General features: G+C 50.8%; 1 protein-coding gene and 1 non-coding gene across 3 annotated transcripts; one reads left to right on the top strand and one right to left on the bottom strand.

Annotated features, from left to right (window-relative positions):
* Positions 1–176: 176 nt before the first annotated feature.
* ACTL6B (actin like 6B) lies at positions 177–10,148 on the bottom strand. 2 transcript variants are annotated; one of them, XM_040262298.1, is made up of 14 exons: positions 9,989–10,148; positions 9,468–9,544; positions 9,125–9,290; positions 8,725–8,825; positions 5,857–5,954; positions 5,127–5,221; positions 4,954–5,060; positions 4,170–4,259; positions 3,944–4,005; positions 3,715–3,829; positions 3,525–3,605; positions 3,324–3,419; positions 3,044–3,130; positions 177–472 (listed from the first exon to the last, which is right to left on the bottom strand). In XM_040262298.1, the coding sequence occupies exons 1-14, from the start codon at positions 10,011–10,013 to the stop codon at positions 392–394; spliced, it is 1,281 nt and encodes a 426-aa protein (XP_040118232.1). In that variant the 5' UTR covers positions 10,014–10,148; the 3' UTR covers positions 177–391. The 2 variants fall into 2 exon arrangements, with proteins under 2 accessions (XP_040118232.1, XP_040118224.1); XM_040262290.1 differs by having other exon boundaries at positions 9,125–9,544; positions 9,989–10,069.
* Positions 6,758–6,830, top strand: TRNAG-CCC. The gene has a single exon. It is a non-coding gene; the product is annotated as a tRNA-Gly (tRNA).
* Positions 10,149–18,279: the final 8,131 nt, after the last annotated feature.

Here is an 18,279-nt window from a genome sequence, read left to right as displayed (position 1 = left end):
ATCCCTGGATTGCGGCCCCTCTGAAACCCGAAGCATCCGGGATCCCGCGGCTCTGCCCTCGCCCGCAGACTTTGCCCCGGTGTCCACCGTGTAATTCCGAATGGATGTAGGTGTGGCCCTCCCCTCTCCTCCCTCCAGACTCCTGCTCCAACTGCCCACCCCCAAAGAGGCCAAACTTTTTTTTTCTTAAAACATGTTTACTCCGTTTAACCCAGAAACTTCACAATCAAAGAGGACAAGTGGGGAGGGGAACAAAGGGGGCCGATGGGAGCGTTAGGGGGTGGCTGTCGATCCTGCGCTTGCAGAGCCGAGGTGGGGGAAACCGTCTTCTTCGGTTCGCTTTCCCTCCCCCACCTCTGCGGGCCGGCCTGTGGGTGGGGAGGGGGCGCCCTCAGGGGCACTTCCGCTCCACGCACTGCTTCCCGCCCTCCTCATATTCCTGCTTGGAGATCCACATTTGCTGGAAAGTCCCCTGGGTGGGTGGGGCGGGAGGGCGGTCAGGGAGGCCAGGAGGGAGGGAGACCAGGTTCCCCCACTCCACCCGTGGAGGTTTGGAATCTTCCCCCTCCCAAGCCCACATCCCCCCGCCCCCCGCAACCACCAACTTGCCGCATCTCCCTGTCTCCTTCGTATTCAGAAGGCGGATACCCACTTCATACCGTTCAATCAAGGATGCATTCACTGAGCATTTACTGAGCACCTGTCAGTTCGGAGCCCAGGGCGGTTCGAGCTGGGAGGTGGACCTTCCAGCCGCAGGCCAGCGAACCTGCCCTCCAACACTCCATATCCCCTCTCCACCAGATACCCTGTCACCCCATCAGGCCTTACATGCCAAGTCTCCCTCCTTCCCAAGAAAAATCTTTCCTCCACCCTCCTCACCATTCCGACACCACCTAACATCAAGGTGGGGATGATGTCTTTACTTTGGCACCCCACCCCACCCCACCCCCGTTGAAATACGGTCCGCCAGCCCTGGCACTTTAGACTGTACCATCTCTATGATCACTTGCATCTGCCTGAAAGTCAATGTGTGTGTCCCTGTTTCTGGACACACCTTCCTGGACCATGTCACCTCTCCCTTGACTTCTGCTTACTGTGCCAAAGCCCCACCTTTCCCACCATCTCCAGTTCCCAATGCAGAGCTCTGTGCCGAGTTCCCGACCCAAATTCTCAACTGTCTTTCGGACAGCTTCCTGGTCCTCAGTGTCTCCTGGAACCTCACTCAGTCAACATATCCATGACTGCCGTCACCATCTTCGCCCAGCCCTGCCTCAAACCTGCTTCTTTGGTCTTTCTTGCCTTCTACAGTTGCCCTGTCCAAATCCAGTGGCCCCTTGCCACGTGGAACACTTGAAATGGAGCTATCGGGCACTTGAAATGCAGCTAATCCAAGATGAAATGTGCTCTGGGTGTCAAATCTGCACTGGATATTGAAAATAAAGCCAGAGGATGTGAAACGTCTCACATTTTATACTGATGACGTATTGAAATGATAATACTTTGAATAAGTAAGTGTGTTAGTCGCTCAGTCGTGCTTGACTCTTTGCAAACCCATGGACTGCAGCCTACCAGGCTCCTCTGTCCATGAGATTTTCCAGGCAAGGATACTGGAGTGGGTCGCCATTTCCTTCTCCAGGGGATCTTCCCAACCCAGGGATCGAATCCGGGTCTCCTGCACTGCAGGCAGATTCTTTACCTGGGTCTCATCCTTGACCCCTTTCCTTCTTACCTCTCGTATCCAAACGGTGCCCACATTCTCAGTCAGACCTCTGATAAGCTCCCAATCCTCTCTCCCCTACATCCACTCTGCTGGCAACCCCAGGTCACAGTGGAGACCGCGGTAGCCCTCTCCAGCCCACTCTCTGCTCTGTAGCCCAGCTTGTGTGCTTAGTCGCTGAGTCGTGTCCGACTTTGTGTGACTCCCTGTCCACAGGGATTCTCCAGGCAAGAATACTTGAATGGGTTGTCATGCCCTCCACGAGGGGATCTTACCAACACAAGGATCAAACCTAGGTCTCCCACATTGCAGGCAGATTCTCTGCCGTCTGTGCCATCAGGGAAGCCCAGGCAAGCTTCCTCAACTCTGGCCCCACAGCACCTACCCCTGCCTGTGGCCTTGCCTGGCTCTCCCCTGGGGCCACACACTCCCTCTCCTGCTTTGCCTCCTGAGTTCTCACTCTTCCATCTCAGCTTGAAGGTTCCTTAGAGGCCCCTCCTGACGCCTGAATGAGATCAGGTCTTCCTTTGAAGGAACACCCCACACTTTGTGGTGACCTCCTGTTTGATTGTCTTGGCTTCCAGACTTTCCCCATGCACGAAGGCAGGGACGAGGCCGGGCTGTCTGTCCAGGCGCGCAGGAGGCTTGCCACGACTGTGCAGCTGACACTCTCCCAACCCTGAGCTATCTTCGGGGGGTCAGTCTTCTGTCACTCTGACCCTTGCTTCTGTCCCTTTGGGGGCACCGCCTCTAGCTGATATCCTCCTTTTGTCATGACCCTGCTGTCCCCCTCTGTGTGGCTGACACTCATCAGATGCAGTTTGTGTCTTTACCTCTCTGCTCAACGTCTTGCCCCCGCCCCAGCAGCTGCTCCAGACTGAATTTCCCACCTACCGCCGCAGAACCACCCTGACTGCTGCCTTCGGTTTGTCCCTTGCTTACCACCCTATGCCCACTGCTACCCATCCCGTGACTCTAGGACAATAGAAAGAGCCTCCCGTCAAGGTCCCCTTGAATTCAGCTCATACCCCCATCCCCAAAGACTCATGTCGGACATAACCTTCTTCCCAGTCATGCCTGTGGCTGTCAGATCCCCTTGCCTCTAGGGGCTCACCCTGGCACACAGACCACCACAATCTCATCCCAGCCAACCTGTCCAGCTTCCTGTCCTCCACTCCCTGCTTTGTGTCCTGAGATCGCATTCACCTTTCTGGGAGTACTGACTCCCCTTTCATAAACAATGAGCGAATGAGGTGGTAGGCAAGGCGGTGGGGCGGTCTGGATCTACCCCACATTCAGCCCTAGGCCAGGGCCCTCCCCTCTCACCAGTGAGGCCAGGATGGAGCCCCCAATCCAGGGGCTGAACTTGCGCTCCATGGTGCTGTTGCTGGCAATGAGCTTCAGCCTCATGCTCTGGGAAGAAAGAAGGGCTAGGGGAAGCAGACACCTGGTTCTGGGAAGTGGGAAGGGACAGGGCTCGGAGTGGCGAGGCCATAGTGGGAAGGAGCCGCTTCTGTGGCCAGAATACTGGCTCAATGTGTGGGAAGGAGGAAGGACTTGGTGCTGAAGGGCTGGCGCAGGGCCCTGGCCAAGGGTGGGCTCCTACCGGTGGAGTCTTCTGGGAAAGCTCTCGATTGAGCCTGTCAGTGAAGCCCTGCAGGAGTGTGTTCCCACCGGTGACAATGACACTGCCGTAGAGGCCCTGAGAGCAGGGAGGAAGAGTGAGCGGTCGGGGCACAGCCCTGCCCTGGCCCCACGCCCCCACTTCTCCTGGCCCCCTCCACCCAGAGGCAGGCTTGGGCCTCACCGGACGAATGTCAATGTCGCACATGCCGATGCTGGTGGTCACCACGTGGCCCACCCCTAACATGGTGTTCCCCGACAGGCCCTGTGGAGAAAGGTGACTGGGCTTTGGGCCCTCTGTCCCCTCTCCCCAGACCCCTGTCATCCTTAGCTTCCCCCTAGCCCCGGGACCCAGGGACTCCAGCCAGCCCCACCTTGACATTGGAGGGATCAAACAGGCCCTCAGGGATGCGGAGCCGCTCCGCCCCATAGTCGGTGTTGTAGCCGTTGGGCATCTCGTAGTGCACTGTGGGCATCTGCGCAGCCACCCTGCCCAGGAAAGAGTGAGATTCTGCTTGGGGTGCTCCCGAAGGGCCAGAGAACCCCCTGAGCCCCAGACCTGCCCCTTTCCCACCTGCCACCCCAGCTGTGGGCCCCACTCACTGCTCGTCGTAGGGAGAGTCTGAGACCTGCAGCACGGAGGCCTGGAAGTCCTGGATCACCTCCTAAGAGCCCAGGGACACGGTGAGGGCTGGGCTTTCCTTCTCAGGCCCCCCCACCCCACCTGCAGGGCCTCTGTCCCTCCCCTCTGCTCATGGAGGGGAAGGGCGGTGAGGGAGGGATTAGGAGCTGGAGGGGTGGTTTCCGGGGACCCTCTCCAGTGCCTCACATTGCACATGTAGTTATGCCAGGACTTGGAAACCTGGGGTAACTTCTCCTTCTTCTTCCAGTTTGGGGGTGCGCCCTCCCGAACAGGCTCCTGTGGGGGCGCAGCCTGCGATCACCCTTCGCATCCCACGCTGGCCCAACCTGCCCTGTCCACACCTGCCTCCCCAGCACTTGCCAGCTCTGCAGCTAATGGGCACCGGGTTCTCTGTTCTGTTGCCCAGAAAAGGTGTTTCTCCCCCTTCCCTATTAGAGGAGAAAGAATGGGGAGAGCCCACGCCATGGATACTGTGCACGCAGTGGGTACAGAGATCTAAAAGGCCTTGGTCAGACTGAGGCTTGGAGAATCCAGTAGGAAGCCAGACCTTAAGGAAACAGCCTTTTACTGAGCCATGTTCCATGTGCGGACCCCTTGCATGCAGGGTCTCATTTAATATTTGCGGCAGTCCTACATGTAGTTTTTCCACTTTGCAGGGAAGGAAACTGAGGTTTAGGAGCTTTAGTCTCATGCTCTAGGCCACACAGTCCTTCTGTGGCAGAAGCAGACCTTGAACCTGGGTCTATTGGAGCCCAGAACCCACCACACTGGCCCTCATACACACATCCTTCTAGCAGTTGGCTGTGGGACCTTGGTCATGTCCCTCAGCCTGTCTGGATCTCTGATGCCTCAATTGCAAATTGAGGGCCCAGGATCCTCTTGGGGCCTGGCTGCTCCCTGCCCTGATATCTGATGGGTCGGGGGGTTGACAGTTATAGGGTCAGTGCCCAGGACATCCCAGAGGCTCCACCTTGGCTGCGATCATGTAAGGTGGGATGATGTCAATGGCCATTTCCTGGAAGAGCTCTCGGCACTGCATGGAGATGAAGTCCCCTGCCAGGGGTGACTTGACAATGCCTGGAAAGGAGGGGGGTGTCATTGCCTGGTCCCTCAAGGTGCCCCCGACCCCTATCGAGGCCCCACCTTGCTGCAGGACATAGCCATCATGCACTGGAATGGCCGTTGTGTGGGTGGCCCCACTATCCAGCACCAGACCTGTGGAGCGTCCGTTTGCAAAGCTGGTATGGGAGGGGTAGGTCAAAGAGCCAGCAGCAGTGAACAAGGAGGCTGGAAGCTGATCTGGCCTACTCTCTACTTTCCTAGGTCTAGCCCAATCCCAGTCTGCAAATCTCTCCTTCTGGTTTGTGACCCATTTGCTAGAGAAAGGCAGCTGAGACCCTTTGCCACTTTATTCTTCTTTGAATCACACTTTCCTCCTCTATTCCTTTCTTCTGAATATCCAGCCTCTCTTTTTAGTCTTAGTTCTATGTCCCATGGGATCCCTGAAATGAGGGTCTATATAGCCCCAGTGCCTGCCACAGGGTACAATGCAAAGCTGATCCTTCTGGAAAAATAAATGGGAAGGGAACATCTCAGTGTCATGTACCCTTCCCTTCTCTCTCCAGCCCCAGCCCCCATTGTCTACTTGTTCCAACTCTCCACGCTCAGCCTGATCCAAGGAATGGGAAAGGACCACTGGTCTGGCCACCCCAAGATACAAAGCACTCAGCTCTCAAGGGCTCTTTGCACTAATGGGGTGTCTGCCCATCCAGAATATTTATCTCCATAGAATCAGGCCCAGCCTCCATCTCAATACACCACAAACTCCACCCTGATTCTCCATTCTCACAGAGCAGCTTAACCCAGAGGATACGCAGTAAGCACAGCTGTCTTGCATAAGAAGAAAGCAGGAATGTTGTACTGCTCAAACATCAGCTCTGTCAGCCTCTCCCGTTTGGCCCGTGTGTTCCACTGGGGAGAAAGTGCAAGAGGGAAAGTTTCAGGAAATGAAAGGCACCAATCTATGTATACACCTTCCACATACACAGACCTGTTTTGCACTGAGGACAGAGGTCAGGTCCCCTGACCCTCATAGGTCTTTAGAATGTTGAAACTATAAAGAATTTGAAATATCACAATTAAAACCCAACTGAAGAAAATAAAACGCAGATAAGGAAGTTGGCCAAGATCACACAGAAAGCTCTTGGTAGAGCTGGGTCTAGAGTCACAGTCTCTGGACTCCTAGCACAGTGCTTTCCGTTGTGCAGTACACACTTCAGGCCAACCCCCACCCCCCCCAAGACCCCGGTACATCCCTCTTTCCCATTCTAATCCTCTCAGAGATAAGAAAGCTGAAAAGAACATCTTTCTGGGTAAAAATGTTGGATTGAATACAGACATTTACTTTTATTCTCTCCCAGGCTATGCAGACAGTCATGTTTGACTCTTTGTGGCCCCATGGATCGTCTCTTCTGTCCATGGGATTTTCCAGGCAAGAATACTGGAGTGGGTTGCCATTTCCTTCTTTAGGGGAATCTTCCTGACCCAGGGATTGAACCTGTAACTCTTAAGTCTCCTGCCTTGGTAATATAGTCTCCTGCATTACCACTACTGCCACCTGGGACGCCATCTCCCAAGATCCCAGCAAAACTATAATAAAGGGAGAATTAAAAAAGAAGAAAACCATAACCCCACAAAAGTCAACAGGCACATGAAAAGATGCTCAACATTTTTGGTCATTAAGGAAATGCAAATCAAAAGCACAATGAGGGACTTCCCTCATGGTCCAGTGGCTAAGACTCTGCACTCCCAATGCAGGGGACCTGGGTTCAATCCCTGGTCAGGGAACTAGATTCTACATGCCACAACTAAAGATCCCACAAGTTGTAACATGTGCTACAACTAAGACCTGACACAGCCAAACAGATAAATATTTTTAAAAGATGAATAAAAAGTAACATTCATGGGACAGGAAAGAGCTCCTGGAAAATAAAAATAGAGGAGCAGAAATTAAAAGCTTTATAGAAGAGTTGAAAAATAAATTGAGGGAATATCTTGGAAATTAGAGGAAAGAGATACATAAAATATAAAAGATGAAAACATTAGAAGAAGACCAGTTTAGTAGGTACAAAATCCAAATAATAGGATTTCCTAAGAGAGAACAGAGAAAGTTGAAAGAAATAAATCAACAGACAAGTAATTAAAATTTTAATTGAATTGAAAGACATAAGTGTCCAAATTAAAGAGACACATTAAGTGTCCAGAGCCATGAACAAAAATAAACCAATATAATATTGTGAAACTGTAAAACACTGAGGACAAAGTGAAAATTTTATAAACTCTCAGGAACAAAAATAATTTACATCAAAGGATCAGGAAGTAAATGACCTTGGCTTTCTTGATGGCAACAGTAGATGCTGGAAGACATTGAAGAAGTACCTTCAAGATTCCATAAAAAGGGATTTCCCTGGTGGTCCAGTGGCTAAGACTCTGCACTCCCAATGCAGGGGGCCTGGGTTCAGTCTCTGGTAAATGCATGCCACAACAAAGACGGAAGAGTCCATGTGGCACAACTAAGACCTAGCACAGCCAAGTAAATAATTTTTTAATAAAAAAGTTCCAAAGAAAAATTATTTCCAACTTGGAGTGTTATACCTAGCTAAACTATACATCCAAGGTTAGACATGCAAAGTCTCAAAAATGTTACGTCTTATGTCCTTTCTAAAGCAATTACTGGAAGATGTGCTCCATGAAAACAAGGGGAAAAAATCAAGAAAAGAGTCATGATCCACCGGAAACAGGACTTGTAATACAGGAGAGAGGTGCAGTGTTTTCTTAAGATGAAGGTGAAGGGAGATGTCAGGATTATAGCTACACCTTCTGCATAGAAGCTAACTAGTCTACAACAGAGCAGGTCAGTAGGCTCCCGGAGAGATTTCTTGAAGATGAAATTGATGGAACACCTAAAGCAATTAATGTCTTGAGGAAAGATAAAGATAACTGATGAATAATTTCAGGTCACATTATTAAGTAGATAGGAAATGAAAAACAGAAACAAAGAAAATTTTCAGTGCTAGAGAAAACAAATAATTGCACAAGAGAGGAAAATAAATAGTTTATTGCCTGTCTCAGGCCTGATTAGCATATATAATAATAAGAGTATAAACACTGAATCTTAAAAAAAACACAACAACCCTAAACTGCAACAGTACTTCAAATAAGAAAAAAATATGTGCGGTGTGGGTTGGGGAGGAAAGAGAGCTAAGTGCTCATTTTCTATAGTGGGAAACCCATAGATAATACCTAGAGCTAGAAAAATTCACAATCAGTTATTTATGATATTTAGAGATATAAAAGGTAATGGCAAAAAAAAAAGAGCTAAAAGAGAGAAACACAATCATCTTTGGAAAAGGGATAATAGAAGGAAGAGGCTATGCATGGCAGTTTAGAAATAAAATTGATTCTATATAGGTGTATACAACATTGACCAAAAATTTCAGTTAACAGGTCACACGGGGACTTGGGGGGTGGGGCATCGTGCAAGGATGACTGGGGGAAAGGGAAATGGAGAGAGCAGAAGAGAAGGAGGCATGGAGACTAACACGGGGAGGAAGGAAAGTGGTTGAACCTGACAGAGTTGGAAGGAAAGTTTGAAAAGCAAAGAAAGAGGAGTGATTAATGGCTTGAGGAGAGGTGAATGGCCCACTCCAGGGCTGGACTAGGGGCTGGACTATGCACTTACCGGGGCCTCTGACATGAGCACTGGGTGCAGGTTTGGCTCAGACTTGACATGCTTGCTGTAGGTGTGATCCAGGATTGCACGGAAGCACTCCCAGTCCTCAACTGGGGCCAGGACATCAATGGAGAGATGAGGGTGGGCAGGCAGGGGTCCAGAAACAGGAAGGAAGGAGGGAAGCCAAGTCCAGGGGAGGGGAAGTGAGACAACGTCCAGCAGAAATCCCCCCTTTCCCAGGAATCTGGTGGACCCTTGTGAGAAACCAGGCAGCTTTGGGAAGTAGTGAGGGCATCCCTGGGACTTGGGCAGCTGCAAGGAATACTCCGTGAATGTGGGGTCCTGTGCCCCGGGTTGTGGGGTGTGGGTTCTGGGTCTGTGTCAGGAGCCGGTAGTGGGGGCCCCATACTCATGCCATTCTTGAGGGGAGACATGACTTCTGCTCCATCTCGAGGCACGTGGAGGGCGTTGGTGTCGATGTGAAAGATTTTCCCTTTCTTCTCTTTCTCCCCCTCCAACTCCAGCCCGCCCCCCTCCTCCGCGGCCAGCAGCCCCACCGTGGTGGGGAAGTCAGCCTGGAGCAGGGCATGGACAGGAGAGAAAGCCATATCTTGCAGGGCCCTCAGCCCACCCCCTGGGTTTACTCCCACATTCCCGCTCATCAGAGCTTTTCTCTGGGCGCTGAGAGCCCTGGATGACTGGGAAGCCTGGAGGGGAGCCCTAGGATTTGGGCAGGGGGCTGGAAGGCTCACCTTGGGGCAGTCCTCCCCAGCGTACCCAGCGCGGACTGAGAAGGAGCCAATGTCAAAGACCAGCGCCCCCACCTCATCTGTGCGGGAGACAAACTTGTGAGGGGTTATCTCTCAAACTCTCTCTCCATGGATTGCTCCGAGAGGAGATCCCGGCAGAGCCACCTTCAACCCGGAAGGGTCAGGTGGGAGCTCGGCCAGGAGTTCAGGGTCCTGGGAGTGGGAGATCAAGACTCCGAAGTCCCTTTCTGCCCAGTGGCCCTGTTCAGGCCACTCTCCTTGCCTGGCTAGAGGCCGGGCGGAGACGGGTTGAATGGTGGAGAGGTTGGGCCGGGTACGCGCAAGCATTCCGAGGAGGGTCGAAGGTTGGAGTGATGCAGGACCCAAACCCGGGGCTGGAACCGCTCGAGCGCAGAGGTGACAGGCCCCAGGGTGCCCAGAGCTTGGGTTGCGTGGGTTCGGGGCGCTGGGATTCGGGCGAGGCCGCGCCAGGCTGGAGATCCCGAAGCCCGAGGCTCGCTCACCTCCGCCGTAGACGCCCCCGCTCATAGTGCCCTCTCCCCGCTGCTCGCGGCCCGTGGGCGGCGGCAGGATCAGCACCGAGACGGCCGGACAGCTCCCGGGATCCCGGGCGGGGCGGGGCGCGGGACGGCCAATCGGGAGGCCAGGTCCCCCGCCCCCAACGGCGCCGCCGATTGGCTGAGAGGCGAGACAATAACCCGGCCGGGGGCCGCTGCTTTAAAGGGCCAGCCACCTCAACCTTAGGTGGCAGGGAGGGGATTGAGGGGAGCGAAGACCTGGAGGCTGGTCCTAAGGGACAGGCTGGAAGAGAGCAGGACTACACAAGAGATTCCTTGTCCATTCGAAAACCTGCGGGGTGATTGAAGGCGCCCTTGCTCCGTTACTTTTAAAAATGAGATCTAGGAGAGGGCGCCATACTCTTGGAGACGTGGCCATTCTCAGGCTCCTGAGCAAGGTTCTGCCATACCCAGGACTGAACGAAACCTCGGGGAGACAAGGGAAGGGAAGAAGGGAGGGAGAGGGTGTGTCTCCATTTTCTCCCTGTTTCTCTCCATCCTTGTCTTTCTGATGGCCCCTCTTCTCCTAGTTGGTCCCTGTTGGCCTCATACATACACACATGTACACACATGGCTCTCAGCTAACATTCACCTCTCTTTCATCTGCTTTTCTCAGGAGTTATTTATCAAGCAAGTAGATTTTCCCCTAGTAGGCTACTAAGTCCTTCTGGGCTTCCAGTATGAGGCCACCTCCACAGCAGTTTTGATAGAGAAGGGGAAGGAGCAGTTCTGGCAGCCTGGCTCAGCTGAGAGACTCTTATGTGAGCATGTGTGTAGGTGTGTGTCTATGTTTGTGTTTGAGTGTGTCAGCATATGTGAGCACATGCATGTGTGTGTTAGTCATTCTCAGCCATGTCCAACTCTGTGGCTCCGTGGACTGTAGCCCTCTAGGTTCCTCTGTCTATGGGATTCTCCAGGCAAGAATACTGGAGTGGGTTGCCATTCCCTTCTCCAGGGGATCTTCCAGACCCAGGGATTGAACCTGGGTCTCCTGCATTGCAGGCAGATGCTTTACCGCCAGAGCTACCGAGGAAGCCCTTGTGCATATGCCTATGTGTGTACATATGTGCATATGAATACATGCTTGTGTTGGGAGCACTCCCACCTACTTGTTTAGGGGTGAGTGGAGCATTAAGACCAGAGATAGCAGAGGAAGAGGATTCTGTGTGATGACTGAGTGCCCCTGAAGTTCTCTGGTTACCAGATACTCACTCTGTAAGGACTCCACCCTTCCTTAGCCAGAGGACAGATGGTTTGAACTGGCTCATCCATTATCCACTGGTGACAGTGGCATTTCATATTCCCAGGGTTTGTTCTGAGTCCGGACCTGGCTCCCCCTACTGGAGGCTTTGGTGGGAGGGGTGAGCTGTAGGAGAGAGCTGACTCAGGAGCTGGGAAACTGAAATAGTCCAAAGTGAGCCTAGGGTCAGTCATCCGCCTCTATAAACTGTGGTCTGGATGAACTGAACAACCCCTTACTTAACCTCTCTCTCAGTGCCTCATTTCTTCATCTTTCAAAATGCTGAGGTGAGAATTAAAGGAAGACACTGGATGAGAAGTGATTCTATTCATGGCCTGCACCTCTCCTTTTGGTTGTCATTGAATGATGCTGCTTCACTTCCCCTTTAAATTCATCTTGTCAATTGCCACTATTCCCTTCCTTATCCCAGTCTGGACCACAGATTCAGAAACTGTCCCAGTCAGGGGAAACTTTACTGATCATGAAAATAAGGCCTAGATTTTATTGGGATTTTCCCAGATACAAGAAGGGCTCTATCTTGGGTCACACAGTTCACTGGGGCAGAGCCAGGAATAGAACTCACATCTCTTATCAGCCAGTTGACAGATGATTCTGTATCCCTCTGCAAGTTTCACCGTCCCCATCTGTAGAACAGCTGGAGGTGAGGACTCAATCTGATGCTAGAATCAAGTTCCTGGCTTGATTCACTCCTGGCTAAGTGCTAGGGATACAGGACTATTCAGCAAACATTGGGTCTTAAGAAAATCCCTGGGTGTTTTTGAGGCTTTATCATCCACATAGTCATAGAAATCTGTAGTCTATCTAGTAAGGTGACTTTTCCTCTCATGGTTGGTACAAAAGCTACAGTGAACTACAGGACTAGACTTATCTTCCAGTCAACTGTGGCCAATTTTCATTTGTCATAGGATCTGACATGATACTCTATTGGATGATGCAAGTGGTTAAGGTAAAGTTTATTAATGTATTTCATCCATCCATTCATTCAACAAACATCCTTTATGCCTATAGTGTGCCAGGTATTGTGCAAGCTATGGGAATACCAAGTTGCATAAAATATATCCCTGCTCTCAAGTTTTAGTGCAATGGGGATCTCAGATGTGCATGAAAATGCAATGAAATGGAGGCTCAAAGGAGGGAAGGGGCTACCTGTCTCCAAGAGTCCAGGGAGACTTCGGAAAGTGAAGTTTGAGCTGAACTGTGAAGGATAAATTAGGGGTCACTGGTGAACAAGGTGGAAAAGGTCTTCTACCCAGAGAACACTGTGAGCCAAGTTCTAGGGAGGTGGATATTTCTGGCATATGTAGAAATAGGAGAGTTGGATGTGAGCTGGTGGCAGAGACCAGTGTCAGAGGAAGATGAAATTACAAAATAGCCAAAGACCGACACATTCATCCCTGAACTCTATTTTTACTTAGCAAATACAAAGCATCTGCTGTGTGCCAGGCACTGTTATAAATGCTTTACAAATATTAAGTAATTTAATCCTCATAATGATCCGATCATCATCCTCATTTTGCAGGGAAAACAGAGGCATGGAGTGGTAAGTGACTGGCCCAAAGTCATTCAGGTGGCAAAGGGACAGAGCTGAGATTTTATATATATTTGGCTATGTCAGGTCATAGTTGCGGCACTCAGGATCTTTTTTTCCTTTCTAGCTGTAGCATGCGAACTTTTAGTTTGGCATGTGGGATCTAGTTCCCCGACCAGGGATCGAACCCCAGTCTCCTGCACTGGGAGCTCAGGGTCTTAGCTACTGGACCAGAGTTAAGATTTGAACTGTGGTATGTGAAGAGTATTGATCCTGGGGGAAATGTTGCCATGCTTCTGTTCATTTCTTAGATGTTCGATGTTCTTCAGGTATCTGATAGGCACTGGGAATAAAATGACTCACATAACTTGATATGACTCTCATCGAGTTTAATGTCTGTTTTGGAAGATGGATGATTAAATGATTAGCTCAATAAAGGCATCTAACGGTTCTCACATTGGCTAAACCTGAGCTGCTGCTAATGACAACAAAGGCGGTAGGGTCGTGACCCCTAGGCCCACACCTTGAATATGATTTGGCATCTTGTGAGGGTCCTTTCTTTGCTCAGTGAGCTCTCACCCAGTCCTCTGCCAGACAAACCAAGTGCCCTGGCTTCCCAGGGAGCCCCTGGTGCAGGTGGCAAGTGCCCAGAAAGAAACAGTCCAGTGAAGGCTGCAACAGGCATGGAGCCAGCATTGCAGTGGGGCACAAACAACGGTGTAGTCAGGAAGGCAGTATTTAAATGAAGAATGAGAAAATGAAAAATTTCCCAGTTAACAAGGAAGTGGAAGGGGAGTCGGGGTGGAAGGCATTCTTAGTAGACAGGACAAGCCCCAGCCTGTGTGTCTGGCAAAGAAGTTTGGCCCTTCTCAGGGAGTCAGCTGGGCGCTACTGCATGGTTTCTGTGTGTGTGTGTGTGTATAGATAACTTTTATTTATGTCTGTAGTTTTGGCTGCTCCGGGTCTTTGTTGCAGCACACTGACTTCTTCACTGCTGTGCATGGGCTTTCTCTAGTTGTAGTACACAGGCTTCTCTACTTGCGGAGTGCAGGCTCTAGGGCATGTGGGCTTCAGCAGTTGTCCCACATGGGCTCAGTAGTTGTGGCGCACAGGCTCAGTTGCCTGGCGGCACGTGGAATCTTTAGTTCCCGGACCAGGGATTGAACCTGTGTTTCTTGCATTGGTCGCAGATTCTTAACCACTGGACCCTGCGTGGTTCTGAACAGCAAAGTTATATGATCCAACTTGCGTTGTAGAAAGATATCTTCTAGCAGCTATTTGGCAGGTTGATTAGAGAGGGACTATCCTAAAAGACTAGGAAACAGGCAAGAACCAAAGTAATAGCTGTTGGCATACAGTAGAAGGGATAGACTTAAGCAATACTGGAGAAGTAGCATTGATAAGCAGAGAAGGCAATGGCACCCCACTCCAGTACTCTTGTCTGGAGAATCCCATGGACGGAAGAGCCTGGTGGGCTGCAGTCCATGGGGTCGCTACGAGTCGGACACGACTGAGTGACTTCACTTTCACGCATTGGAGAAGGAAATGGCAACCCACTCCAGTGTTCTTGCCCGGAGAATCCCAGGGACAGGGGAGCCTGGTGGGCTGCCGTCTATGGGGTTGCACAGAGTCGGACACGACTGAAGCGACTTAGCAGCAGCAGCAACATTGATAAGATGTATCTACAGGTGACATTGACTGCCAGCCTTACCTCAATCGCCATCTCCCTTCTTTCTTTACAAGCAATGTTTTAGCTGGGTATATGGCTACAGACTTCATTTCCCAGCCTTCCTTGCATCTGGCCAACTTCTGAGTAGAAGTTTGTGGTGTCCTTAAACAGAAAAGAACCTGTGCTTCCATGCCACACCCCTCTTCCTGAGAGACAAGATTCAGATACAGTAGTGGGAAATGCCTGGGCCACAATGGACACAGAGGTGGAAGCCACAGGTTGAGGAGGGCCAAGATGTCCCAGAATCCTGAAGGATCTAGTTTGGGGTTGTTGCTTAAGGCACTGAGTTTTGAGGACTCTTCATTCTAGCAGCTTGGACTGTAGTCTAACTAATTGACTATCCTTTGGATATGGGGCATGAGGAAGTGAGAAGCTCCTGGTGGATGGTGGTGCTGTTAACTGGGCTGAGAGACTCAGAGGAGGGGTAGAGCTGGGCAGGATGGGGTGGGGTGGAAGAGGATTACTTTAGTTTTGAATATGTTGAGTGTGAGACATTTATAAACAAGTGGAGTGTAGTAATGGTTTTAACAATCAACTCTGCAGGGAACGGGAACCTCGATCTTAAGCTTTTGCTGACTTCCATGGTGTAAATATTCCCACCATGATGATGACGTTACTATTATCAACGTGACCCTATTGAATAAGGAGTTGGGAAGAGAGGGACACAGTAGGCTCTTGTGAGCTAGTCCAAGCTGGCACTAGCTGACTCCAACAGTGCACCACTGTCCAGAATCATCCAGGTGGAGATGTTCAATCTGCAGTTGGACAGACACCAAATCTGCACCAGAAGATAGAGATTTGAGAGTGATGAGCAGTCAGTGGGTAATGAAGGTCCCAGTAGTGACTGGAGTGAATAACTTGGAGTGAGAAGAGGCTAAAGTTGGGATCCCAGAAAGTCAGTGTTTGTAGAAGATCCTGAAAGGCGGCAAAGGCTGAGGAGAAGCCTGAGAAAGAACAGTCAGAGGGAGGATGAAGTGTCCCACATCGGGGCCAGGTTTTCCACATGTGCTCCAGAGCTCTGCCTTCTCACAGAAACTGGCCGTCCACTGGTCGTGCCCTGCCTGTCTGTACCTTCGCCTCTCTCCCCACTGTCCTTCACATTACTGTCTATACAAGCTCTAGCAGTTCCCATCAAAACACAAAGCTCGATTCCACCTTCTCCCGCTGCTGCTGCACCTTCCTACAGCCCCTCCCGGCCAAGACTCTCAAAGCTCTGGCCACCGTGGTCATCTCCACGACCTCATCTCTCACCTGCCCTCAGCCCGCTGCAAGCAGAGCATCCAGTGCAAAGCCCCACACAAAGCCAGCATCAGCCTCCACAGGGGCCAACCCTACGCCCACTTCCCAGTTCAGCCTTAGCTCACCTCTCCGCAGCATTCAACAACATGTACCGTTCCTTTTTGGAACACTGTTTTCTTTTGTGTTCCAGAATTCCACCTTCTCCTGATTTTCTTCTTAGCTGGCTTCTCCTTTGGCAGCTTGTTCTCCTCTGCCTGACCTTTAAATGTTGGAGTTCCTCAGGGCTTGGTCTGAGGCCATCTTGTCTTTTCCCTGAACCTCTTTATGACTTCATCTGCTCTAAAATGCCACTCATTCTCAAGGCTCTATTCCAACCCAGATTCCTGCTGAGCCCCAGACCTACTTAGACTGCCACTGCTGAGCATTCTGCTTTGCACCTCTCCTAGGCACCTCAAGCCTAACACGCCCCAACTTAAAACTCTTGATCTTGGGACTTCTCTGCTGATTCAGTGGTTAAGAATATGCCTTCCAAAGCAGGGGATGCAGGTTTGATCTCTGGTTGGGGGACTAAGGTCCCACATGCCACCAGGCGACTAAGCCCACGTGCTATAACTAGAGAGAAGCCTGCGTGCCACAACCAAGACACGACGCAGCCAAATAACATAAATAAATGTTAAAAACAAAACAAAAACTCTTGATCTTCCGCCCCAAATATATCCCCTCCCAACTGCTCTGCTCTTAGTAAACGGCACTTCCAAGCTGCCAGTACTGACAGCTATGCATGTGGCTGTCTGCCGTTGTCTCTTCTGTATACACTAAGCTCCCTGCAGGCAGAGGAGGGCACACAAACTCAAGGGTGTATCACCAGGGCCTAAGACATCACTGGGACTCAATAAATATTTGCTGACTGAGTTAAAGTAAGGAAGCATATGAGCACAGAAACCAAAGTGAGAGGAAGCAGTGTCAGATGCCTTATAGAGATAAACAAAATTAGGTTCTAGTCTGAGGCTGCTCATTTTCTAAATGACTTTAGGGAAGTCTCTTCACCCATATGTAGATTAAGAGGAAAAAGAAGTTATAAGGTCCCTTCCAAATTGTAATTGACATCTATTATCTACTGTTAATATATCACTGAATTGGTGAGTGCACATAAACGGAATTTGTGCGAAGAATGACTTTTTAAAATTTTTTCTTTAAAAATTGGTGCTTTGATGGGAATTTCCTGGTGGTCTAGTGGGTTAGGACTCCGTGCTTTCACAGCTGGGGCCCAGGTTTAATCTCTGGTTGAAGAACTAAGGTGCTTCCCCCATGGCTCCCTGGTGCCTCAGAGGTTAAAGCGTCTGCCTCCAATGCGGGAGACCCGGGTTCGATCCCTGGGTCAGGAAGTATTCCCCTGGATAAGGAAATGGCAATCCACTCCAGTCCCATGGACGGAGAAGCCCAGTAGGTTACAGTCCACAGGGTCGCAAAGAGTCGGACACGACTGAGAGACTTCACCTTCACCCATGGTTCAGATGGTAAAGAATCTGTGTGCAATGCAGGAGACCGAGTTCCATCCCTGGGTTGGGAAGATCCCCTGGAGAAGGGACTGGCTACCCACTCTAGTACTCTTGCTTGGAGAATCCCTTGGACAGAGGAGTGCTTTGAAAACTATTTGTAATGCCTTTAACAGAGGCTACATGAAAAGTGTTTGTTTTGATACTTTTAAACTGCATGAGGACTCAATGAAAGCTCTTCATTGACTTGAACTTACCAGAACATTTTCCCAATCCGTCGGGATCTCATAACTAACCAAGGTGACTGCAGAGGTAGCTATCAATAGTCTCATTTTGTAAATTTGGAAGCTGAGGCACTTACATTCTCAGCCTTTTGCAGGGATGGTCCAGAGCAGGGTTCATCAAGAGGCTAGCATCGCACACAATAAAGTCGATTAAGCTGCCCTGGTTCATGTCTCAACTCTGCAGCCCTAGGAAACTGTTTCCACTATTTTAAATGGGAACAGTGCCAGTACTTCATGTTTTCGTGAAGATTAAATAAGCATGGAAATCAATAAATACGAGTTGTTATTATAGTGTCATGCGGCCCACTGGACAACGCGGGGAAATTGCCTGGGCAGGACTTTTTTCACAGCACACCTGAGCTAACCCGGACCCTACTCCTTCCTGCTCGGTTACCTTCGGAAAGGCCGCCCTTTCCTCCACCACCTCTGAGACCCACTGCCCCGCGCCGGTCGGAATCTCTCTAACCCTGCCCCCGCACAGGGGCGTGGCCTCACATACAGGGGCGTTCCAAGGCGGAGAACTGGGGCGTCGAGCTCCCCTTCCCAGTCTGGAGCCGCCCAATCCGGGAGGGCGGGTCACGTGACCAACCAGCGGTTTCCCCCTCCCCTCTGCCGGTACCACCTCTGCCAGCCCCAGGGGGGATGTCTTGCGTCTTTGCGGGAAGCACAGCATTTATTTTGGTCCGTTTTGCTTGGAAAT

The sequence above is a fragment of the Oryx dammah genome, unplaced genomic scaffold (assembly GCF_014754425.2).
Source record: "Oryx dammah isolate SB20612 unplaced genomic scaffold, SCBI_Odam_1.1 HiC_scaffold_2, whole genome shotgun sequence".
Classification (NCBI taxonomy): Eukaryota; Metazoa; Chordata; class Mammalia; order Artiodactyla; family Bovidae; genus Oryx; species Oryx dammah.
The sequence above is the reverse complement of the archived record's forward strand: the minus strand, read 5'-3'. Positions and strand labels throughout refer to the sequence as shown.